The sequence below is a fragment of the Betta splendens genome, chromosome 11, assembly GCF_900634795.4.
Source record: "Betta splendens chromosome 11, fBetSpl5.4, whole genome shotgun sequence".
Lineage (NCBI taxonomy): Eukaryota > Metazoa > Chordata > Actinopteri > Anabantiformes > Osphronemidae > Betta > Betta splendens.
In genome coordinates this window covers 10,927,763-10,952,041 of record NC_040891.2, presented here as the reverse complement: position 1 = coordinate 10,952,041, position 24,279 = coordinate 10,927,763, and the positions used below count along the sequence as shown (strand labels likewise).

At 39.3% G+C, this 24,279-nt stretch overlaps 2 protein-coding genes and 1 non-coding gene across 14 annotated transcripts in view; 2 read left to right on the top strand and 1 right to left on the bottom strand.

The window, feature by feature from the left end:
- Positions 1-20,195, top strand: part of ptk2aa (protein tyrosine kinase 2aa) — a 38,876-nt gene extending 18,681 nt beyond the window's left edge. For 4 of the 10 annotated variants that reach the window (XM_055512855.1, XM_055512854.1, XM_055512852.1 and 1 more), the window contains 28 exons: positions 1,851-1,991; positions 2,196-2,273; positions 2,509-2,616; positions 3,162-3,279; positions 3,612-3,642; positions 4,597-4,661; positions 4,984-5,070; positions 6,108-6,125; positions 7,984-8,040; positions 8,861-8,881; positions 9,823-9,920; positions 10,053-10,137; positions 10,230-10,330; positions 10,428-10,543; positions 10,695-10,795; positions 11,294-11,383; positions 11,513-11,717; positions 12,020-12,131; positions 12,230-12,301; positions 13,177-13,284; positions 13,561-13,665; positions 15,950-16,012; positions 16,516-16,555; positions 16,649-16,752; positions 17,750-17,905; positions 18,007-18,087; positions 18,407-18,492; positions 18,571-20,195. In XM_055512855.1, the coding sequence (XP_055368830.1) occupies positions 1,851-1,991; positions 2,196-2,273; positions 2,509-2,616; positions 3,162-3,279; positions 3,612-3,642; positions 4,597-4,661; positions 4,984-5,070; positions 6,108-6,125; positions 7,984-8,040; positions 8,861-8,881; positions 9,823-9,920; positions 10,053-10,137; positions 10,230-10,330; positions 10,428-10,543; positions 10,695-10,795; positions 11,294-11,383; positions 11,513-11,717; positions 12,020-12,131; positions 12,230-12,301; positions 13,177-13,284; positions 13,561-13,665; positions 15,950-16,012; positions 16,516-16,555; positions 16,649-16,752; positions 17,750-17,905; positions 18,007-18,087; positions 18,407-18,492; positions 18,571-18,697 (2,574 nt within the window). In that variant the 3' untranslated portion in view covers positions 18,698-20,195. The remainder of the gene's footprint in view (positions 1-1,850; positions 1,992-2,195; positions 2,274-2,508; positions 2,617-3,161; positions 3,280-3,611; positions 3,643-4,596; positions 4,662-4,983; positions 5,071-6,107; positions 6,126-7,983; positions 8,041-8,860; positions 8,882-9,822; positions 9,921-10,052; positions 10,138-10,229; positions 10,331-10,427; positions 10,544-10,694; positions 10,796-11,293; positions 11,384-11,512; positions 11,718-12,019; positions 12,132-12,229; positions 12,302-13,176; positions 13,285-13,560; positions 13,666-15,949; positions 16,013-16,515; positions 16,556-16,648; positions 16,753-17,749; positions 17,906-18,006; positions 18,088-18,406; positions 18,493-18,570) is intronic. The other 6 variants (XM_055512851.1, XM_041072829.2, XM_029166761.3 and 3 more) reach the window with 5 other exon arrangements.
- Positions 20,196-21,340: 1,145 nt separating this feature from the next.
- On the bottom strand, positions 21,341-21,413 carry trnav-aac (transfer RNA valine (anticodon AAC)). Its single transcript has one exon. It is a non-coding gene; the product is annotated as a tRNA-Val (tRNA).
- A 101-nt stretch (positions 21,414-21,514) lies between these two features.
- On the top strand, positions 21,515-23,537 carry LOC121202620 (uncharacterized). 3 transcript variants are annotated; one of them, XM_055513031.1, is made up of 3 exons: positions 21,516-22,576; positions 22,724-22,831; positions 22,919-23,537. In XM_055513031.1, the coding sequence occupies exons 1-3, from the start codon at positions 22,332-22,334 to the stop codon at positions 23,079-23,081; spliced, it is 516 nt and encodes a 171-aa protein (XP_055369006.1). In that variant the 5' UTR covers positions 21,516-22,331; the 3' UTR covers positions 23,082-23,537. The 3 variants fall into 3 exon arrangements, with proteins under 3 accessions (XP_055369005.1, XP_055369006.1, XP_040928955.1); XM_055513030.1 differs by having other exon boundaries at positions 21,515-22,831; positions 22,902-23,537; XM_041073021.2 differs by having other exon boundaries at positions 21,518-22,831.
- Positions 23,538-24,279: the final 742 nt, after the last annotated feature.

Here is a 24,279-nt window from a genome sequence, read left to right as displayed (position 1 = left end):
CTCAATACTTGTCTCCTTCTGGGGCCCCCCATCCACGCCTATTGAAAAATCAGTTTGTCATCCACCTCTCCTTTGTACTTCCAGTTTCTTTGACAGAAGTGACAACATACTACAGTCTAGCTTTTTTGAGTATCTACTGATCTACTGACATCTACTGATTTTAGTCTGGATTGTTTTGTTTCCTATAAGCAAATATTGGAGAATATTTTGTGTAGCTCTTTTGAACTGGTTGGATTTGGATGAAAGCAGGAAATCATGTTTGACACATCTGCTGTGTTTTTTCAAACACAAATAGATTTTTGTTGGCGAGAGAGAGAGCGCTCAGCTGTAATTACGTTGTGTTGTTCAGTCTGGTGAAAGAGAATGGTAGTCATTTAATGGGATTATTCCCCCTCAATGGACTCCACTTTTACACACACACACACACACACACACACACACACACACACACACACACACACACACACACACACAGCAGATGGTCATGGTAGTAAATAGTGACTGATGTTATTAAGAGCAGAGTCTGTTCATTCATTTTGAGAGACTGGGCAGCAGGTTTAGTAAAACTGACCTTTGGTGGCTCCGGGGCTCAAAGATTGAACAGCTTCAGTCTGAGCTGATTTTAATAGATGATCAATCAGTTTGTTCTTAAAGCTATCTGTCGTAGGAGTTTTAGTTCTGCTGAACTTGATACAATTTTCTAAAATAGTCAAAACAGGAAAAAAAGCTTTTATTTATTTTCTCTGCTGTGCACAAGAGAGATGTACATGTAATGGTTAAAATAAAAAACAGTTGTACAGGCCACTGTGACACATTGTTAGGCCTGACAGCAATTTACAACCTTCAGCTGCTAAAGTAAAAGAATCACAGAAACAAAATCCACAAAGCCACTTGTTAACTGTAAACATAATTGTTCAGCCCTGTAATGCATCAATGGCCAGAGTAGTGAGGGGGGGTTGATAGCTGCTTCTCTCATTCATACAGACTGATGATGTTAAAGGCAATTATTAATTGAATCAGCGCATTCATTTAGTCTTTTATTTTGTGAAGAATGACCTTAATATACTACTCCAGTCTACTGTAAATCCTCTTCTGTAGTGCACTAAATCTCCTCTAATCTTTGTCTTAATCTATATACCCAGAGCTATTTATAGCCTGGGATTCTCCATACAGTGTGTGATCTTTGTGAATTTGTATAGTATGTGTGTAGTCTGTAGTGTTGTTAATTATGCATATTTGTGCATAGATTTGTATAAAAGTTTGATAATGTGAGCGAGGAGAGGGTGAATGTTTAGAGTTTTACATGGTCGTGGAGTGTGTTGTGGTAAACAAAACAGCGCTGGCATGTGCTTTGCATCTTTACTGTATATCTAATGTGGAGAGAGGATTGTAGATTGCAAAACTGTTCACCTAGGTGGATTTTCCCCCATCTGTCGTTTTGTGGTGACATAACTGACCTAAAAACATCAAGTCATTGAAGTGTCATTGGGAAAACAGCTTTCACTGTGATATTTATACACGATGTGTGTTGAGTATGTTACAATACATGACAGGACGGACTCTGTCATGTATTTAACAGGCAACTAATGGTGTCAGTATGTTTGTTAAGTCATTGATCTGTACAAAGAGCCCCGCTGAAATGACATAGTGAGGTCAGTTTGAACCTGAGACAGTGTTTTTACTCTTTTAATGTCTTTTTCACCCTGTGTTCATGAATATAAACAGGCATATGTGCCCTCATGACTGCTTCACTTCCTCCCATTTACAGATAGACAAGCTTTGTAAACAAAACTCAGTGTTTGATCTTCCTTTCCTTCCTGTCTTTCCTCTTCCTTCTCTCATTCTTCTAGGCTAAAAGTCTACGAAAGTTGATTCAGCAGACATTTAAGCAGGTAGCTAATCTCAATGACGAGCAGTGCATCCTGAAGTTCTTGGAGATTCTTGCACCAATCTACCGCTATGACAAGGAGTGTTTTAAATGTGCCCTGGGGGTAGGTACTCAGAGTTTTCTCATTTTTGCTGTATTTACATAGTTTGAGAGTTGTGTTATGCTGCCACCTTTTGGTGCCTTCAGGCCTTGCATGCTTACAGCACGTAAGAGTGTATATACTTTGTTTAATTAAATGAACATTTTAATTACTTTTCTACACTTTGTCTGAGCTTCATTTTCTCATCTCTCTTTTTTCTATTAACAGTCCAGCTGGGTGATTCAGGTGGAGTTAGCTATTGGGCCAGAGGAAGGGATCAGCTACCTCACTGACAAGGGATCCACAGTGAGTTTCTTCTAATTACACGTTTCATGACCAGATTTGTTTTCATAGTTTCTGCTTATATTTAAATGTCCTACATTATAAAGATTTTATTAAAGCATATATTTTTAGATATTTCTCTTCCTTTACAAAATGATACAATGAAGGTAGATGTGAATATAATACTGATAAAACAGGATTATCGTAAATTACATGAGTTCATGTAAATCCTTTGCTTTGTGTGTTCTTTTGCCCCCAGCCCACCCATCTAGCTAACTTCAACCAGGTTCAGAGCATCCAGTACTCTGCCATGGAGGAGAAAGACAGGAAAGGCATGCTGCAGCTCAATGTGGCAGGTGCTGCTGAGGTACCACTAGCATGTTAATATGTTTGTCATTATATATACTGATTTGTGCTGTTTCCAGGTACTTTGACAGAAGGACAGGATGAATGTGACATTCAGCTATGTGATGTTTCTCATCACTTTTTAGTTTACCCTATTATTACTTTTACTTTGTAAATATAAAAATAAATATAAATAAAAAATGTTTTGTCATCTTTGCTTTGATGGTATAGGTGGTTTGTATTTAGTGGGTTTTCCCAGTCAAAAACACATGAAACCAAAAAGAGATATCTCATTGAGGCATTAGTACGGATATTTCATTAGTTGTGATCATCATTCTTGAATCAGTTGATGAGTGTTCATCGCTGTTTAGGTTTTGGCTCACAAAGAGTTTCCTACTGCTGCATGAGTGGAGTCCTTCTGTTTAATTGGCATTTTTACTATTGGATTTGCTTACACATAAACTCATTATGACAGAAGGGGCTATGGGAAATCCCCACTGTGCTGTTATAAGTCTTTAGAAATAATGACTCATTGTAACAGGCTTGTGTTTGTGTGTGCGTTTGCAGCCCCTCACAGTTACCACAGCATCGCTGACCATGGCAGAGAACTTGGCTGACTTGATTGATGGTTATTGTCGGCTCTTCTCCATGGAAACTCACTCCTTCATAGTCAGGGTTCAGAAAGGTATGTATTGGAGCCTATGTTGTGAAAGAAGAGTTTGTATATGAACAGTTGTGTTTGTACCACAAACCTCAGTAGTTTTAATTACTGTGGCAGTATGACGTAAATTATAATTTCATATAACAGACAAAGCATGAAACAAAGCTCTTTGTAATCTGCAATAATTAATATTATTTAACTATTACACCACTGCTGCTGATTGTAATTGGTTGAGCTAAAGCTCTGTGTCCTGCGTTCTGGGCTGTAGAGTGTCAGTATTTCATGAACCTTGGTTGTATTTACTGCGCATAAGCTCCTGTTACTCTTATTCTGATATTGTATTTTTTGTCCCCTAGAGGGAGAGAGAGCACTGCCGTCCATCCCAAAGTAAGTGTATATTTCATTCATGATGTTAGGAGTTCACCTAGTCTCTTTTCAGACTATTACTGTGGCGTGTTCTTGTTTTTTGACGTGTGGATTATGACTTGCTGAGGTAATTTATGTGGATGGTTGTCAGCCCTGTTGGACAATTCAGAAGCCTTCAGGCAGAACATTGTTCTTGATAGGTTATGATAAACATACTATCCTCCACTCTTTAACCTACCACACTTTACTTCTGTATCCTGTTATGTGACAGATAGTAGTGATTTATTTTAACCAGCAAATAGTTTTTTGCATGTGAGAAACATTTAACATTTTGCATAAATAACTCAATCATTTGATAGTTTTAATAATATCTTGTTCCAAAATGAGCCTTTTTTTTAAAGAACATTTTTAGAAACATTGTGACTTTAGCATATAGCTCATTATGTTTGTTTATCTGTGGCTGTAGCCTCAGTTGACTAGTCAACATTTCATTTCATTTCACTTCTTGGTTCTTACTTTTGGTCATTTCAACTCAAATCGCTCTCTTTTTTTCTTCCTTTTGGTTTCTGCCTCTGGTCAAATAAGGAGATACGTTTAGGAGCCAAATATTTTCCACTTAGGGTTTTTAAACACTGGGAGTCTCCACCTCCTTCTCTCGATCTTTCACTCCAAGTCTCTCCTCGCTCTCTGCCTCGTCTTTTCTCTTCGCCTGTTGTGGTCTGTGATGTAAAGACACTACTAGAACTCAGCTGATACAGGCAGGAAGAGACCACAGCAAAGGCAGAGACCTAGTTCAAACAGTACAGTCCAGTTTACAGCTAGTGCTGCTGATTGTAGCTGCACAGGAGGGATTCTAATGCGCTTACACTGCGACCAATTGCGAATATGATGAGCGCTTTTTTATAAGTGTCTAATTTGTGGTGACCTTTTTGACAATTTTTTTGTTAATCTGCTGTGTTATCTTTTTTTTGCTAGACTGTCTAATAATGAGAAGAAGTTAGAAGCAGTCAGAAGCGGCGTAAGAGCGATCTCTGTGTCAGGTAAGATGCTAAATCTGTCTCTCTCTCACACACACACACACACACACACACACACACACACACACACACACACACACACACACACACCTTATCAACTAATTGAAGTGCACAGCTAAACTAAACTCTGTCGTTCCATTTCCTCTGCCTTCACCTGTTACGGTTTTCTATGCTCTCATTCTGTTTTTTCTTCCTGTATTTTTTTGTCGAGTTCTTCTCCTTTCTGGTCTTTCTCACCACGTCTCACTGTGCACTCACCTGCGTCCATTCTCTCACAGTTTATTCTGTCACGTTCTGCTCCTCTTTCCCACCTTATTGGCTGAAGACCTAGTGACATCAACACCGCCTAAGCCAACCAAGGCGCGGCGTTTCCTCCTCCCCTTTGTCTTCTGTTCAGATTCGCCACCCAATGGTATTCTCCTCTCTCATTGGACAGTTGGTGGATGAGCGTATCCAAATTGTGTTGTGGTGAAGTGCAATGCCTGATTTGATGATCACAGTATTTTCTTTGAAATAAATTCTCACCACTAGAAATCTAGGGTCTGTTTAGCTTAGTTTAGTTTCTTTCACTGATGAAGATCACTAAAGTGGTTGAGACAGACTTTTAAAGTTACTTATTGCAGCCTATGTGTCTTTATTTGAGTTCCTGTATTCTAAATTGTAACAGTCACTTAAGGATGTTCTCCTCTTCAAATCTCTTTGTCCTTGCTGCCTGGTTGCTTCAGCTAATTCATTCTCGCACAAACAATTCAGCCACAATAGCCTATCGTGTTTTTACTGCATATGACTGAGTCAAGGACACAAGTGTAGAAAACTATCTCCTTTAAAGTCTGAGGCTTATGTGTGTTTTAATGCTCTAATAATGTGTGTTTCTTTCAATAGTTATGAGTTGCTCATCTCTATTTGTGAGCATGTTTTAATGTTTGACTATACCTCCTGGTAAATGCTTCTCAGACTGACTGCTCTGTTTTCCACATGTTGACCAGTAAAATTGTACTTATTATAGCTCAGTTTTATTATTATGTTTGGTTTAAACATTATGAATTAATTTACATCTACTGTCGCATCAGTGATTATGCAAAATGCTCTTCGTTTCTGTTTGCAACTCATATCGCCTGTCTTTGAATGAGACCATAACACTCCATTCCAACACTCACAGCATATTTCTTTGAATCTAAGATGGTTTTTCAACATTGCCTTTCCTTTTCCTCTAATTGTACTGCCATGCATCTGCTTAACATGCATCAGCTGTTTTTTGCTTTTCACTGGAGGTATTTTGGATTCTAACTGCTCACTGAGTGTATTGCTCTGCAGATCCTGCAAGATCCCCCATGTTGTTTCAAGGCTTTTCATGCTCTAACCTCTTTTTTCTCTCTTTCTGCCTTCTCCTTTCATCTCTTGCTCCTCCTCTGCTGTCCTGTTTCCTGCATGCTCCCCTGGACCCTGCAGAAGATCTTAGTGGGGATGGTAAAGTTATGCTGTTGTTTATCAATGTCTTTGTTATTTGTTCTTTCTTGTCCTCCGCACTACACCAACTTACTTAAGAACTGTTAGATGTCACTGTGTTAGCATCTGTGTAGTTATGAATATTTGAAGGTGGTTTACCACTAAATTTGAAATATGTCTGCTTTTAACCACAGAAATGACAAAAACAACAGAATTTGTAAATGAAGTGGCATGTCTCTTTAAGGGAACTTCTCCAAACCCTTCTTTTTATGCACACACACGGCCACATATACTCCAAACCATGCATATGTGTACTTGCATACAGCCGTACACATACAGAAGGGAGAGGTTTGTTGGACATGAGTGAGTGCATTCCTGGCTATAATGGGCTAACTAGATCTCTCTCTCTCTCTCCCTCACACACACACATAAATACACACTTTCTCTCCTCTGAAAGCAGACAGAAACAAAGTTAGACCAGAAACTTGGAAACAGTCGACTCGTACCATATAAAAGCAAATCCAACCAAACCATGTGAGCTGCAGATTTAAAGGCAACTTCAAAGTTTTAAATCAGCTGGAAACATTTTCCCAGTGCTCATATGTATGTATAATAGACACGAGAGTGGTTAGACGAAAAAACGTATATAAAAGGAATGAAGATGCAAAAGAATTTCAGTAAATAAACCAAAACAAATTTAAAGCATCTTTGCTAAAATGTTCAATAATCACTTTAATAGCAGCACCAGACTAAGTGATGCTGTGCTTTTATTCCAGCTCTTCTGATGATATTTTTAGAATAGCTTTCAGTGTTTTTCATTCTTATGTAAAACGTAAATCAAGATAAAAACTGAAAGCAAGTGCAGATGACTACCCTGACAAGGAATGAAATGTGAGCTGTTTAGCCCAGAGAAAACCTGCAGGTGCTGGTAGGCAGGGCCTGGACTGTCTACTGTTTTCCCATGAAATACAGTGTTACAGTGTGATTACTGCAAAGACATGAGTGTGGTAAACCTGTTTACTAAACCCGTGACCAATAAGCATAAAAGAACATTTTAAACAGTCGTATTGTTCACAAATACCATTGAAATCATTTCGGTTTTATTTGCATTGGCAGACATACAGTTATGAGCTAAAGCAGCCGGTAGCGCTTTCGTCAACACTGCACTATATGTCAGGCTATAGTCACCGGCTTAGCAGAAGTATTTCCACTACATTTATTGACACATTCCCACAGAGCTTGATAAATCCTGAGCAGAGCTGCAAGGGACAGCAGATGTTTGACTCTTGTTTCCAACAGCTGAGTCTGCATGCTGATTTTATTTTAAACACCACCATCTGGTTAGCATAGACTCAGCCCATCTTCCCCTCTTTTCTCTTTGGCTCCTCACCAACACCATGTCCCCGTCTCCCTTTCTGTCTCTCTGATACTGCACAGGTTTTGACCTAAACACTACCATCTGCTTCTCCTTCACTTGTCTGTCTCTCTCTTCTACCCTGATGTTTTTTCTGTTCTATGTTTAGTTTTCTGTTCGTCTCCCTTAAACTCTGTCCGTTTATTCTCCACCACCACAGCTACTCATTGAATCCCAGCTGCTTCTACACAGACAGATATGCATAACACTTGTACAGCTGACACTGCCCAGCAAATGTGTGTGTAAGAGAGAGAGAGAGAGAGGATCCACGGGGTGTTGGTTTGGAGAGGGAATAATTAAAATGGAGTTAGTTTGAAGAATTAGCTGCTTTAATGTTTTTTTGTGTAGAAAGCTGAAATAAGCAACATATACATAATGGCTTTGTATGCGTATTTGTGTTACTGTGCCGTTACTTGCCTGTTTTGTGTTGCTTTTGTCTGACTCTTCTCATGTTTACTACTTCAGAGACTGATGACTATGCTGAGATAGTTGATGAAGAGGACACGTACACCATGCCCTCCAGTAAGTGACATATTCCTTATCTACCACCTAAAACGTGTATACTAAATAAGTGAGTGAGCTTCCTTTGCACTGTAAAGAAAAAAACTGCTAGTTTTGAAGCTACTGACTACCTACTACCTACTGAGTGTGAATCATTTCGTTCATTTCAAGCACGTTCAGATTTGAAACCATAGAAATGCATTCAACTACTTTTTTTGGGGGGGTTATTATCTTCAGGCTAGTTTTTATATAAACAGAGAGGGATGAACTACTGTGTTTACACGGTGTTAACGGGCATCTGTTAAATCCATCCATGTTTGGCAAAGCTTGAATGTGCTGGTTTGTTGGGCAGTAGTAGTAGATTTTCTTCTATTGTTAATGAATGATTTGACCTGTTAGAACTGTTCACATTTCATTGCATTTTGTCTTTCTGTAGTTCTGTAGTATTTGGTTGTCCTGCTTTTCTTGCTATTCTTCTTTTGTTTTCTGTTTTTGGTCTCCAGTTTCTCTTGAATACATTTGGAGACTTCTGTTTTCTATGTGATTCTGTGTGTGTGTCCAGGGCCCTCTTGCTTTATGTTTAACATTAAGTTAATTAAACATTAATTTACATTAAGTTAGTGTATTGTGTGTGTGTGTGTGTGTGTGTGTGTGTGTGTGTGTGTGTGTGTGTGTGTGTGTGTGTGTGTGTGTGTGTGTGTGTGTGTGTGTTTGTGTGCGTGCGTGCGTGTGTGTGTTTGTGCGTGTGCGTGTGCGTGTGAGCTATGTTCAGTCTTAAAGCAGCTGTTGGGCTTTTTCCCACTCTTCATCTGTCTTTCTCTCTCTCCCATCGCCAACACAGTGAGCTATGGAGTAGTTGAAGGTAAAACTGGCTGCCTCTCTCAATCTGTTCGTTCGGCTTTAATGTATTTTCCTTTGCCAGGCCCTCAACTAGTAATGTATACAAATGGAACTGATCCTTAATAACTTCAAGTTATTTTGTCATTTAATTTATTGAGAACCAGTAAACCCAGCTGCATTGCACTAGTACTTTATGTCCTGGCAGAGTCAAAATACAAAGAATGTACCTTTGATCCAGGCTCCTTTTCGGCTGTAGTTGTTTGTGTTTGTGTATGGAATTGAAAAGGAAAGGGAGAGCCAATGCATAAACAATGCAAGATGTTACTTCATTATTTGGGAACGTGAAGCCTCTCCAGGCATCTGGAATAAACCATCTCACAGTTATTTGTTTTGTTTATTGGCTTATTTCACCATCATGTTGGTTGTGACATTTTTACTGTTGTGATTTATAGTCATGGCAATGTGTTTTGTTTGAGTTCTCTGTGGTGTTTGTAAGTTCAAGCATCCATTGATTCCCTGCAAGTGACATTCAGTATAGATTAATGGCTGTAAATCTTTTCTGGTGGATGTGTTTTGCCCCTGGTATGTGTGTGGAAAGCTTGTTTTGCTCAACACACAGGTAACATTTACAAGTTCCTGATGCTCAGTGCCCTACATAAATTCATGAATTTAATTTTATTGGCAGCTGGTTTGCAGCTGACATTCTTCCACCTCAGAGGAAATGTTTCATGACCTTTCAACAAGGCAGAAATATTGACATCAAAGCCCTGTGGATATCAGTTATGAAAACAAATCATTTAGCTAAAACTGAAGCCCATGTCTGCCAAACATTTTAGGTTAGATATTAATTAATATTTGTCATCATTTTTGTCTTGCGGTGTGCATGGCAAGTCAAGATGGTATTTCTATATATTACAATTGCTTTAGCAAAACCAAGTCTTGTCTATTGTCCTCCTATCTCAGCTCGGGACTATGAGATTCAAAGAGACAGGATAGAACTTGGTCGATGCATAGGAGAGGGTCAATTTGGAGATGTACATCAGGGAATCTACAACAGCCCGGTATGTAAAAATACACTCTCACTTTAATGCAGTCAAACTGTGCAATTAAAACATGTTTATTACCAAGTCTGCATCCTCACACATGTAAATTTAAAGGTGTTTTCTGCTGTCTTGTTCCTATACTGTCTGCAGGATAAACCATCTCTGGCTGTTGCTATTAAAACCTGTAAGAACTGTACATCGGACAGTGTCAGGGAAAAGTTCCTACAAGAAGCATGTAAGACCACAGTATAGTATTTCAGCCTGAAACATCTGTGACACATTTTGTTCTTTTATGTTTGCATTATCATGCATTCCTTGTCCACACAGTGACAATGCGGCAGTTTGACCACCCTCACATTGTCAAACTGATCGGAGTCATCACAGAGAACCCGGTGTGGATCATCATGGAGCTCTGTACTCTTGGAGAGGTATGATTCAGGCTCTCTCTGCCCTGTGCGTGTCATTTCCTGTGTACAACACTCTGTACCATTGTGTTTCTGTTTATCTTTCTCTCCCTGTCTACAGCTGCGCTCATTCCTACAAGTGAGGAAGTACAGTCTGGACCTGGCCACTCTCATTTTGTTTGCCTACCAGCTGAGTACAGCCCTGGCCTATCTGGAGAGCAAACGCTTTGTACACAGGTAACAAGTACACAGTAAACGTTTAAACAGTACATTTTGATCATTCGTGTTCTGTGTCAAAGTTCAGGGACAATATAACAACTATTTAGACTTCAGGTACTTAAATGCAGCACGTGTTTGAGAGTAAACCAAATGGATATTTAACTTACAGAGATATAGCTGCACGCAATGTGTTGGTCTCTTCAGTGGACTGTGTGATGCTTGGAGACTTCGGTCTGTCACGATACATGGAGGACAGCTCGTACTACAAAGGTAATGGATCAGGAGAGGAACAGAGATTCAAGAGAAACAGTTTTGAGAGAAATGAAAGAAATTCACCATTTTTGTGTGTTTGAGACCAAAAGAAGAATGTTGATAAAACCCTAAACTAAAGTAGAAAGGAACCGCTACATCTGCTACAAAAAAGCTCTAGAGACCAGTCTTTATTTCTAGTGCCAGTGTCATTTCCAATGCTCTGCTCTTGTTCACATTTGTTTGTGCAGTAGCTTATACTTTCCTGCCACCTACTGACTTCATACTGCTACTGCACACTGCTGCACAACAGACATCACTTGTCTGTTTTTCCTCTGTTCATCTATAGTTTTATGTTTAAGTAATTTTGTCCATAAGAATATAAAACTGTAAAAGTAATTGTGTGTGTAATATTGTGCAGAGTTTTAATAAAAGAAATATGTAAAAAGATAGGTGTAACTTATTTGTAGGTAAATACAACTATGCAAGTCATTGTATTGTGTGTATTTATTTTTTCAGCTTCTAAAGGGAAACTTCCTATTAAATGGATGGCTCCTGAATCTATCAACTTTAGAAGATTCACCTCTGCCAGTGATGTCTGGATGTTTGGTTAGTTGTGATCCCTTTTCCATACTCTGTTTTTGCAAAGCTGCTTGGGTTTGACGTCTGTATATATCTGTGTTTTTATTAGCTTTCTGGTGTGATTTGTTTTGTTTGATTGTTTGTGTCTGGCTGTAGGCGTGTGTATGTGGGAAATCTTGATGTATGGCATCAAGCCCTTCCAGGGGGTGAAGAACAATGATGTGATTGGGAGGATAGAGAACGGTGAGCGACTGGCTATGCCTCCTCAGTGTCCACCCACACTCTACAGTCTGATGACCAAATGCTGGTCGTACGACCCCAGCAAGCGGCCACGATTCACTGAACTCAAAACACAACTCAGGTCAGTGTGACTAGAGATGCACTCACAATATTTGATAAGTAATTTTGTGATATGAAGTTATATGTGATGATACTAATCGCACTTATGGAATTCAAATACATACAGATACAGTTTCCTTTAGCAGTTTGTTTGTCTCTGAGACTGTTAGTAGTTCAGCTCTTGATGAAAACACTCTTTAGATTTCACTGCTTATTCTTGTTTAATAAATATTTAAGCTTCTAGAGTTTTAAAATATATTAAAACAAGTCCTATTTTAAGAAATATTTGAGCATTAAATCTCCCTGTTTTTGTCATTTTTGTAGTACCATTCTGGAGGAAGAGAAGCTTCAACAGGAAGAAAGACTTCGAATGGAAATGAGGAGACAAGTCACCGTGTCCTGGGACTCTGGAGGGTCTGACGAAGCACCACCTAAAGTAAGACTCATTAACTTCCTTAAAATGCTGTTCATTCTCTTTCTCTCTCTTATCTGTACAGTACATATATGTGTAAACAGGCAAAAACTTTTTTGTAGCCCAGTCGACCTGGTTACCCGAGTCCTCGATCCAGTGAAGGCTACTTCAGCCCACAACACAACCACTTTCCAGTAAGGCAAACTCACAATCCTACAACCAGTCACAACAATCTGAGGAATTTAGGAATAAACAGCATAAATCATTTAAAAATAGATATACACTGATTAAAAACTATATAATTACATCAGATATTGGATGCATCAGTATTTTAAATAGTCTTCTAGTCTAGTCGAAGATTTCAGAAGCTGCCATGTCTGGTGTACATTTTAATTTGATGCAAAGTAAATGTATTTTAGCATCACGTTTCTCAAATCTGGTGTATCTGGTGTAGGAATGCTGTTCCAAAACCAGACAAAACATCTCAATCTTTCCATCCTAGAGCGCTGGACTTTTCCAGAGCTCTGCTCAGGTTCTTTCACGTTTACTTGGTCTCTAATTTGAGATGATTAAGATGATAGATGACTTTGAAAGACAGTTAGTGTGTGTCTGTGTGCTCTTTGTGTCACTGTCAGAAAGAGAAATGTGAAGTGAGTGAAAATGAGACAGATTTGCAGTACAGCTATTTCTCTTCTCATAAACCTAGCAGACAGCAGGCATTTCCTGTAGTGCTGAAAGCCACACACACACACACAAGCACACACACACACACACACACACACACACACACACACACACACACACACACACACTTATGGCTTTAGACTGCTCTCTCTCCCCTGTGCTCACTGCTATTTAAATAAAGCTACATCGCATTATGATGGTTTGTGATTTGCACACTGGATTATTATATATATATTTGTTATAATAAATAAATGTAGAACTATTAGTAACTATTATACTAACTAGTTTATATCAACAAATGTTATGCTTTACATAGTAATTATGTTACAAATACTTCATTAAATTAACATTTTTATACTGTCTCTGATTGTCTGTCAACCTCCAGCCATCAGCCCATGGTGGTGTTGGAGGAGTAGGAGGCAGCTACCCTCCTTCTGATTCCTGGAATCAACACAGACCTGAACACACTGCTCTGTGGAGCCCGAACATCGAGGTACACATACGTCACTCATACAGTTTTGTGAAGGACCTTTGACACAAAAAACACACTTGAAATAAAAAGAGCAGACATTTTCAAATTTTCTGCCACAGTTGGTATTTTTTCAATATAGAACCACAAATGCCACACTTTGCTGAAATGTATTGTCATAATTTCACTTTAATCACATTTAATATATGCACTTCACTGCTGTTGCACGTTAATATGCATAAAAATGAAAGCAAACTACAAAAATGTAAAAACAAATGTAAGCAGCTATTTTTTCCACAGGATGGTGGATGTGTTGGCCAAGCTATGATGGAGGAGAGGCTGATGATGCAGCAACAGCAGATGGAGGATGACCAGAGATGGCTGGAGCAGGAGGAGAGCTTCATGGTAATTTCAAATACACACATGCAAACAGAAAAATTCATACCCAGGCAGTAATTTTCAGGTATTGTGTGTGAACATATTATTGGAAAAATACCTGTGCACTTGTTATCTCTGTAGTTGATATGATGACTCCCTATTCATTGGTACATTTCTCTTTGTTTATATGTGTAAAACATTGTTGAGTCTATTTATTATTCAGAATGTGCCTTCAGGATGGTGTTGTTTAGCAAAATTCAACAATTAGACAAACAATTTTTTACTGTTATTCTCTCTGTGCATCTTTGCTGCCACATAAACTCAAGATCATGTGATTGAAATGGCTAAGTGCTGCTTGATTTATCTCCTCAGACACTAAAACATCCCCAAATGGAACCAAAATCAAAAAACAAGTCTGTTTTTCTGCTCTTTTCAGGTCAGGCTGTTTTTTAATGTTTAATTTTGAGCCAGGAATGAAAGGGAGTAAGAAACACAAAAAGAGAAAAGCACTTGACCAGTCTTAGGAGAGTGACATGCATTTACTCGTTAGTCTGCCACGTTTGAAAGGCAGACTGTAAGACTTGTTTGTCACATTCCTCAGAAGGTCATCCTCAGCTGCTCCAAGTCACTACTGGATGTGCAAAATGGATGAGTAAGAGGAAACTTGTGTCTGTTGAATGACCTGTTATCAGTCTGACACGTGATAGCTCATAGCGGGACTAATGCGTAAGCGCTGCATTTCTTTCCATTCCCCGTTTTTAAAACTGCAAATCTGTTCATACAAACTACGTCAGTGTGGTAAATTAAAGTGTCTGCTAATGTCGTTCTGATCTAATAATGTTGTGGGTGCAGTAACTGGGAAAAGAATCACAGTTTGAACTATCACTAACAATCAGTTATGACACTTGGCTTATTTAACCACAAAGATTGGCAGTGAGAAACTTTCAGTGAGATTTATAAACAAATGAAAATCTGTCAGTGTAGCTTTCTGTAACCTATCAGTGAACTAAGTTATATAACAACATGAATCAGTCACCAAGCTGAGAGAAGCTGATTGTCTATGATTGATATCATCACTACATGTCACTACACAGTCCAGTACATATGTACGATCACTTGAAAGTTGCTTCAAGTAGCAATGAATGTGTCTCACATACACATCTAATAAAAAATAAGTTATGTCTGTTGTACTTAAAAGTGAGTCAAATGAAGTCTGGATTTAGTAGAAAGAAGCATTTTTAATTCTGAATGTGTTATAGAATTTTGTATAGTGAGATAATTTTGCATAGTGATAGGCTGGAATGGCCTATCCTTTTATTTATCACAGGTTTTGGTTTCAAAACCTGTGATAAATAAAAGGATCTAGCAAAAGTGACTGAATTCAAAGACCAAGAGAAAGAAAAGAGTGAGGAGGAAAGTAGCATTGGAACAAGGACAGATGGAGAGAGGAAGGAAGTGGGACTGGCAGAAGGAATGGAGGGAGGAACAAGCGAGAACTCACCCATCAAAGGGAGAGAGAGGGAAAGAGAGGAATGAAGAGAGACGGAGATGGAAACAGTGGGAGGAGGAACAGGGGGAGACTGAGGTGGTTGGACACTTTTTCTTCAGAATCTAGCCTCTGTGGCTCAGTGGAGCTTTTCCTGCTGTGGAAAAACTTTCTCACCCTCTGTCCTGACGTTTTGCTCCATTCTTTCTTGACTCAATTCTTCTGTTAATTCATGTTTCTCAGTGTCTGCAGACACTCTCCCGCTCTCTCTGTCACTCTTCAGTCTGTCCTTTCTATGACTTCGATTTTCCTGTGATTCCATCTCTGTCTCTCTTTCTCGTGCTTTCTGCCCTCTATCTCTGCCCTCTTTTCGATGGCCTCCCCCCTCTGCGTTCCTCATCCCGTCTTCTTCAGGCACTATTCTCCCAGGATGCATCTCTTCAAGGCATGCTTCACCAAAACGGTACTGAACAGACAAAGAGGGAGGGGGATACGCAGCGGTCCTGTTTTCAGCAGCATGATTTAACATTGACTCCCTCTGCAGGGTGACTGGTGTGAACAGACTGCAGTCATTTATCTGTGTTGGACTCTGACTTTTTACTCAGTTTATGATGCTGATGCCAGACGATGTTATCATGGGTGGAGATGAAGTCGTACATTAGCACCTGACCTTTTACTGTGCTTGATTGTTGATTGTTTATGTTTTTTATCCAATGGAACGTCTATGGAATTTAAACCTCTATAGTTTATGATAAAGAAAGTAACTGTGAAGTCTTTGTATGTGAAGTTCTCCATTAAATGTGTGTCTGTTTGTGTTTCCTGCAGAAGACAGAGTCCAGGAACAGCAGAGGAAGCATCGACCGAGAGGATGGCTCACTACCAACACCGGTAAGTGGCTGCATAATGCATGTGTAGAAACCTTTTGTTTATACATTCATACTTGGTACCTGCTTAAAGCAGGTCACTGGTTAGTTAGTTTACTGGTATAGAACAAAGATGGATGAGCTTTTCAGAGGAAAAAAGACACTGATGTGACAAGGTAAGCTCAGATAAACAAAGAAAGGGTAAGATAGAAAAACAGTATAGTAAAAAGCTAAAAAAGTGGCAGGACAGAGGTAGAGAAAAGCACTGAGACAGCAGGGTGGTGGAGAGAGAGAGAAAGTATAAGTAAGTCTATGTGCCAAGAAGGGTACTGCCCACACTCCAACCACATGACCACAGAGGGATCCTCAAAGCCAGAAGAAATGCAGTGCCTCATCTTTCTGTTAGTGATGGTTAGAATGTCTTCAAGTCACTTTATTGCAGGGCAATGATCGTCTACACACTGACACTTCTGAAGAGAATAGTCTTACTCTCCATTATTAAAGAAGTGTGGGTTTTTTTTCGCACAGGGTGGAAGTCATCATATCTACCAGCCTGTAGGGAAGCCAGGTAAGAAGTCACATGCCAACATCTCCCAAGGATTTGATCCAAGTATTTGTATTCATGCCATACAAGCAACAATGTAATGCTCATGTTTTCCAGAACACGTGGCCCCTCCTAAGAAGCCGCCCCGTCCTGGAGCTCCAGGCCACCTCGGCAACGTGGCCAGTCTCTGCCCTGTGGACAGCTACAATGAGGGGGTGAAGGTATGTGTTCGGTCTTTGTTCACGCAGGTGATAAAACATCTTAGCAGATTTGCTTTATTTTAATTATATTCCTCCTTCACGCTGGCTCATAGTTTTTATTTCACTTGAACTGTTTCTATTGTGCTGATGGGCTGCATGCTCTGCCATGTCATGCCTTGCGTGTGGTTGGCTTTGTCCTAACGTGCTGTCTCCCCCTCCCCCTTTTTACTCCCTGTCCCTCCCCATCATTATAACATCCTCTCATTCGCTTTTGTTCAATTTCCTGTTTCTCTCCTGTTATGCATCCATTAATTCACCATCCATTTGTCAAACATTTTATCCACTTTTGCACCCCAACCCCCACTCCTTGTCCTTCTCCCCCTCCCTTACTTCTCTACTCTACCTCCCCATAGCCGTGGAGGGTAAGCTGATCTGTGCGTGTCTGTTATCACTGTAGACGTAGTAGTCTCACAGTAGGCCAAGTTATTTTTCCTTCACCAGAGATTGCAAAGTATAATTTTATTTGTATGCCAGAAAGACAAATACATACGTTACCTACTAATTAGGATTCTTTTATTATTTGGTTGAGTTTAACTTTAAAATGACAATTATAATCATGCAACTTGCAGGAAATATTTCTGGTGAGAAAAAATAAAGTATTAAAAATATAGTAGTACAGATAATTAGAAGCATAGTAAACTGATCACTTGTTAACATCATCCTTAGAGATTTGTGTCACTAACAGGTCATAGGCCACTCTACACTAACATAACACTAATCTACAGTCATCTGTCACTGTAGAATAGCTGAGGTATGTAAAGGCTTGTAGGTAGTAACAACCAGAGGTCATCTGAAAGTTGTCTATATGAGAGTGTGTATGTGTATGTGTGACTGTGAATGAGGAAATCTTTTGCTTTGTGAATAGTTGATATGAACAAATACTGCCCCCTAGTGTCGTTCTAGTGTAAATACAGTCCCAAGTTGAGCTGGCAACATATTTGTCTTCTTGCTGTCCCAGCTGCAGCCTCAGGAGATCAGCCCGCCTCCCACCGCCAACTTGGATCGTTCAAATGATAAAGTTTACGAAAATGTCACAGGCTTGGTTAAAGCTGTGATTGAGATGTCCAACAGGATTCAGCCTGCAGCTCCTGAGGAGTATGTCCCAATGGTCAAGGTAGGGTTTACACTCAAACTCTTAAACTAGATGTGTGGTCTACCGCCTGTAGAATGCAGGCAGTCACAAACTGCATTTTATAAAAATGTTGTGTTTGGTAGGAGGTGGGTCTCGCACTAAGGACACTACTAGCAACAGTGGATGAGACAATTCCTGTGCTGCCAGCCAGCACACACAGAGAGGTAAACACATAGGCAGAAAAAAGATGCTGATGATGATTACTGTCACACAACATGGTGCAAAGATGTGGTGGAAGGGGTGAAGATCCTATAACCTAAGAAGACATATTACATAGTCCTCACTGGTGTAGAGCGTAAGTAAATCGAATAGACAATGGTCTGAGCTTCACATACAAGGTTTTATTGTGCTGGTTGTTTTGTGGGAATAATGTTTTTTGGTGTAAATGCTTTGGCCACTGTTTCAAAAATCTTCCTGGACAGAATTATTGTTTAACTAATGTTCATAGTCATTTTTCACTTGTTCTTTATTTTTGATTTACAGATTGAGATGGCTCAGAAGTTGCTCAACTCTGACCTGGCAGAGTTAATAGCAAAGATGAAACTGGCCCAGCAGTATGTCATGACAAGGTACGCATACATAGACCCTGCGTATATTTGGTTTACAGACATGGTTCTAATAATAATTGTCTTCTGTTTTCTGCGCAGTTTACAAAAAGACTACAAGAAACAGATGCTAATGGCAGCTCACGCTCTAGCAGTTGATGCCAAGAACTTGCTGGACGTCATTGACCAATCACGACTGAAGATGATCACTCAGACCCGCCTACATTAGCCCAGGATTCAATCAAGCACGGGGGTTTGTGGGAGAGAGTTTTTGTTACTATGGAGGCAGGGTGCAATAGCCAATCATGGAAGGAGGAGTACATTGAGTTGAACACCGCTGATGTTCCAGCAAATTAACTGATGAACAGCCGACACGACTAAAACATTCAGCCCCATCTTCTCTTCAGATGCTCAAGACTCATTTTCTCTATCGAAGAAGCAAATTTTCAGTCAGTGTTGTGTTGTTTTGCATTGTTACATTTTTCTTTTTTGTCCAGAGAGTCAATCTTCTCTGCAATTACATATTCTCAAAGACCATTCATTACTGCGCTTTAAGTGACTTAAGCAGCGATCTTAGTGGCTCATTTGAAGAATGGCAGACATGTTTTGGTGAATGGATGTGCCAAGATTTTCCATATACACGCCTGACTTGTGCACCCCTCATGCAGGATGTAACAACTGGAAAAGATGAGCCAGCGTGAGGAGGACAATGAAGATGATGTTCTTTACACATGTTTTTATGTAATTATTACAATTATTATTTTTTTTTAGCCTTGACTCTTACACTATGTCTTTGTGGCAGTTTTTCAGTCTTCCTCCTGTACTTTGATATACTAATGAATTACAGCACAGCTGCTCATAATATGAAAACTGACTTTTGAAGAACAAACTTAAAGTCTTTTTATGGAAAAATATAAAACTGCCACAGGCCACTTTTTAAGTTAACATCATAGTTAGAGGGAAGCTATATTTTTAAAACAATTTTGAGATGTGGATTAGTGAATAGGTGACAGAGATGAACTGAGGAGAGGGAAGGTTTTTTAAGGGGTGGGTTGCAATGGATGCGCTAAGTGTTCTGTTCAGGAGGCCACCAAATGCCAAACAAACTACCAGAACACATTTAATTGTAATTGCTAAAGAGTCATAATGGTTATATTAATGCTTCATGTTCATTTTCTTCCATTAAATTAGTCTCAGTCTAAATCTAAACATTCTGTACAACATTTCAGTTACATCCCTTACTCAGATTTTCCTTTGAGTTTATGGAGACTGGATTTTCAAACACTGAAGTATTATCAATATTAATATGTTTTTACACCATCTGTAAAGTTGAAGTGTGACTCTTTTAAACCCAGTAACAGATTCACACCCAGGACTTGCTGTGGGTTGAGGACTAGTGCACATGCCTTGTTAATAGGGTTTATGATTTAAAGTATTTATGTCCAATTTAATATGCTTCTCTATTTTCCCCATTCAGTCTTCACAGATTTCTTCCTACATATTTATATCTTCCTTCACTAAAGTTATTTATATCTTTTCTCCTTCTACTCCATCACCCATACATGTCTAATATTTCTCACTGTTATCCATTCCTTCATCAGGTCTGTTTCTCCCCCTCTATTTTTCTCTATTCCACTGTTCCCTCTCCTCTCAGGTGAGCAGTATTCTCAGGAAGGAGTCACATGTACAGTTGCTAAACTCAGCAAATAAAACACTGTTATTATTAACACTCTGTCAATTATTGGGTATAATATTTTTGTTACACATTTTTATGTAATGAAATATGAAATATTATAAATAAAGAGATGTTAAAGATCTCTTTAACAATTTCCAAGATTGTTATATTCATGGATGGAAAAAGTTTAAAATCTAAGCACAGCTAATCTCATGTTATCTAATTGAATGTGACGTCATGCCAAACTGTGATTAGACAGGGGTGTGTCAGCAGGGCCTGTCACTCTTCAGCTTCACACCTGTCAGGAACTGGCACTGAGTGTTGGACCCAAATGCACAGCAGAGACAATGCATAAAGTTCAGAGGGTTTAATCAGAATTGGTCTTAAACAGGTATCTGTCTTAAATAGGTATACTGTGTACTGTGTACTGATACTGTGTACCGAACACACTATGGCACTGGTTAAGGTACAGGCATGGCTCAACAAACAGGTCAGGAGCAGGAGTCAAAAACACACATCAACAAAAAACTTATTCAGGATAAGAATAAGACATGGTCTTGGTCTTAAGTGCTGGACTGCGTGTTCAAGACACAAAACAAACTGGCAACTAGAACAGGTGAGTGCTGGTGCTTAAATACAGGGACAAATGACAAACTGATTGCAGCTGGTGAAACACATGACCAGGAGATAAGCTGAACAGAACTAAAACAGATAGGAAACTGAATGGGAAGTAACAAAAACCCAAAACAGAGCTGAACAAGGCGAAAACAACACCAATCAAATCTTAGCATAGCATCACCGTCACTTTTAGTCTTTTACCGTCAGCATCTTAAAGAAAAGTTTAAATTAAACACATCTTCCCAAACTACCTCTACAAGAACAGGGTGAAGTTTAAAACCCAGCAGCATTAGGAAAAGAGAAAATGATTTTAGGTTGTGTCCATACGGCTAGAGCTAAAATTCACTTGCTATTCTGCTAGCCTTGTCAGGTAAACTAAATTTACTGTCTAAAAAAAGAACAAGATCAATTTCTGCTGCTATTTAATGACCACTGACAGTGTAATACAGAAATTGAACTCTGAGTACTGAATAAAAGGACTGTGCTCTATTCTTCCAATACTTGCAAATATGACATAAGTAAAATATACATATTCAAAACTATTACACTTGATTAGAGTATAAAAAAAGATGAAAACGATGTTTCCGCCCGGTTTCGAACCGGGGACCTTTCGCGTGTTAGGCGAACGTGATAACCACTACACTACGGAAACCAATGGTCCTGCACTTACTTTCCGAGTCCCTATAAATCTCGTACAGCGCATTTCGCTGAAGTTCCCTAAACATGTTTACTATTCATTTCAATGGTAGTCCTGATTTGCTACGGATGTATTCATACATTTGGCCGCTAGTCAGCGCAGGCGCGCTACTTCGCAGAGGCAACCGCTAAGTTTTTATTTAATAGTTGGTGAGCGACAACGACGTAATGGCGGATTTCGTTACGACGTTCATTTAGAGTTCATTCGGATCGTGGGTTGGACGAGGAGGGCCTCCTCCTCGTCCATTAAAATGTGTGCCACGGCGGTGCTGAACCAGGTTGCAGGACGAAGGCGCCAACCGAGCTCAGTAGTCAAGTAATAAACAACAAACACGGACAGTCAGCTATAAGAATGGAGTAGCAGTACTCCAGTAAAGTCATTTAAGTAGACATGTTGTTATTGGAAATGCTTTGAACACCGACTGTGTCTATCTGTTCCTGTAGTTTACTCATTGACATTTCTATTCACGCATTTATTCATTTAAGACGCTATATGTTTAAAGACATTTGTAAGAAACCAAATGTTTGATGTTTATGCAGTAAACAGGTACTTTTACGTTGTTACAAGTGAAAAGAAACAAGGAAAGTAACGTGTTTGTGAGATATTCTACTAACACCAGATTCTCTATATCCAAAATAAATGAGTCACAACCTTTTCTGTTGTAGCATCTGCCACAGTGTCATCACTGTCTACATCCCCTGTCCAAGAGGGTTCAGAAGTAGAGGGGAGATAAGTGTCCTATTTTAGCTAAATAATTGTCCTGGTAATGTTAAACCATCTGTTAATTCAATTTTTTTATTTAAGACCTTGACACGCGTCAGTGGAACTGTGTTGGCACCCATGGGACCGATTAAAGTATATGTACTTTAGTATATGAATGTGTTTAACTGGCCCAAAACTACTTGCGGGACCTTTTGCTGTTGTTCTTGTTCGTTTCTTCCACCACCTCTTTCGCTGCTGTCCTCACCAACTCCTACTCGCCCTGGAGCTGTAAAGACAGGAGGAAGGGGTTTCGTGTTGGACCACAGGCGCTGGCCAGCTCCTATGAGGAGGGTCATCGACGACTTGCTGACCAAATACCAGGGACAGGAGGACATGCTCAGGCTTGTGGATCACGAGTATGCAGCTCTAGTTCACAAGTCCTTTATAGACCCGAACAGTTTATTGCACCCCACAACCAATTTACACATTTCCCACCAGCTGAACACCACTTCTCTGAATATAAGTCCAGAAACAGTTCAAGTGACACAACAACTTTCTGACAGCGGCAGTGGGAGGGACAAAAGAAGATCCAGACAAAAACCTGTCATTCTTGTAGGCAGCGCAAATCGAGGTACCACAACAATGGTTCCTCGTTACACTTCTCCCATCAGGTACTTTTACTGCTCCACGAGGGTTTTTAAAACCTATGCTGCAGAAGGTCTGACTAATCCCAAAATGCAGTTTGCAACTTTTTTCAGCGGGAACTGGATGCTACCAAAAGAAAAGGTGGAGGAGAAAGGGCACCAGAAAAGAAAAAGAACTGAGCCTGAACCTCCTCCTGCATCTCCATCCACAGGAGGCAGGTGTGGCTTCTGCCGAAAAGAACTGAAACAGACCTCACATACACACTGGCTTCTCTGATATTGTTGGCAAATACAAATACTGCCCAGCAAAAGTTCTCTCCTTGTATGAGAATAATGTCATGAAGAGACAGATAACCTGGAGGGAGTTTCAGGCATCTCCTTTCTATATTATGGAAACAGAGAGATGGGCAGTAGAGAAGGGGAATTATGAGATATTCAGTCACTTTTGACAGTGTAATACTAAAACTGGAGACTGAATAAAGGGACTTTGGCCAATTCTTTCGCAGTAAAGCAATTTCTCCATGTAGTCAAGGTCTTGCAAGATTACGTCCCCAAAACTGGCGTATTTTTACTGTGCATTTTTAGGTTTCTTACCCATTGTAGTCAAAATCTTGCAGGATTACTTGTTAAAAAAGTATGTATTTTTATTTTTTAAGTGTGTTGATCTTTAGTTTTCTCACCCTTTTTAATGGCAGTTGACAGTGTAAAAGACTGGATACTGAATAAATGGACTTTGGCCAATTCTTTTGCAGTAAAACAATTTTTCCATGTAGTCAAGGTCTGGCAGGATTACTTCACCAAAATATGCATATTTTTACTTTTGATTTCTAGGCTTCTGAGGCTTTTAAAAAAATATATGTTTATAAATTTTATTGTTCCTACAAAGAGGAAATTGCATTTTACAACAGCAAAGTGTACAATTCAAGAATCTAGGGACCAAAACTACAATATTAAAATCTTTTACATATTAGACGGGCAAAATGTACATAAACAAAACTACTTCACTTGATTAGAGTGTAAAAGATGAAAAGCTTCAGGAGGGCTTCATGGGCAGAAACACAGCCAGTACACCTTTAACTGTCATTTTTGGAGGCTTAGGGTTAGGTTAGGAGACTAGGATTTTAGGCTTCCGAGACTTATTAAGAAAAAAGTGTTTATAAATTTTATTGTTCCTACAAAGAGGAAATTGCATTTTAATCTAATCACTCCCCGTGATTAGATTATGAAAATGTGCAAAGGTTGTTTCCGCCCAATGTTCATACCGGAGACTTTTAAGACTTTTAAAGAAAAGAACTTTATAATTTTACAACAGCAGAGTAAAATTCAAGAATCTAGGGACCAAAACTACAATTTTAAAATCCTTTACATATCAGATAGATCAAATGTACACAAACAAAACTACTGCATTTGATTAGAGTGTAAAAGATGAAAACAATGTTTCCGCCCGGTTTCGAACCGGAGACCTCGGATGAAAA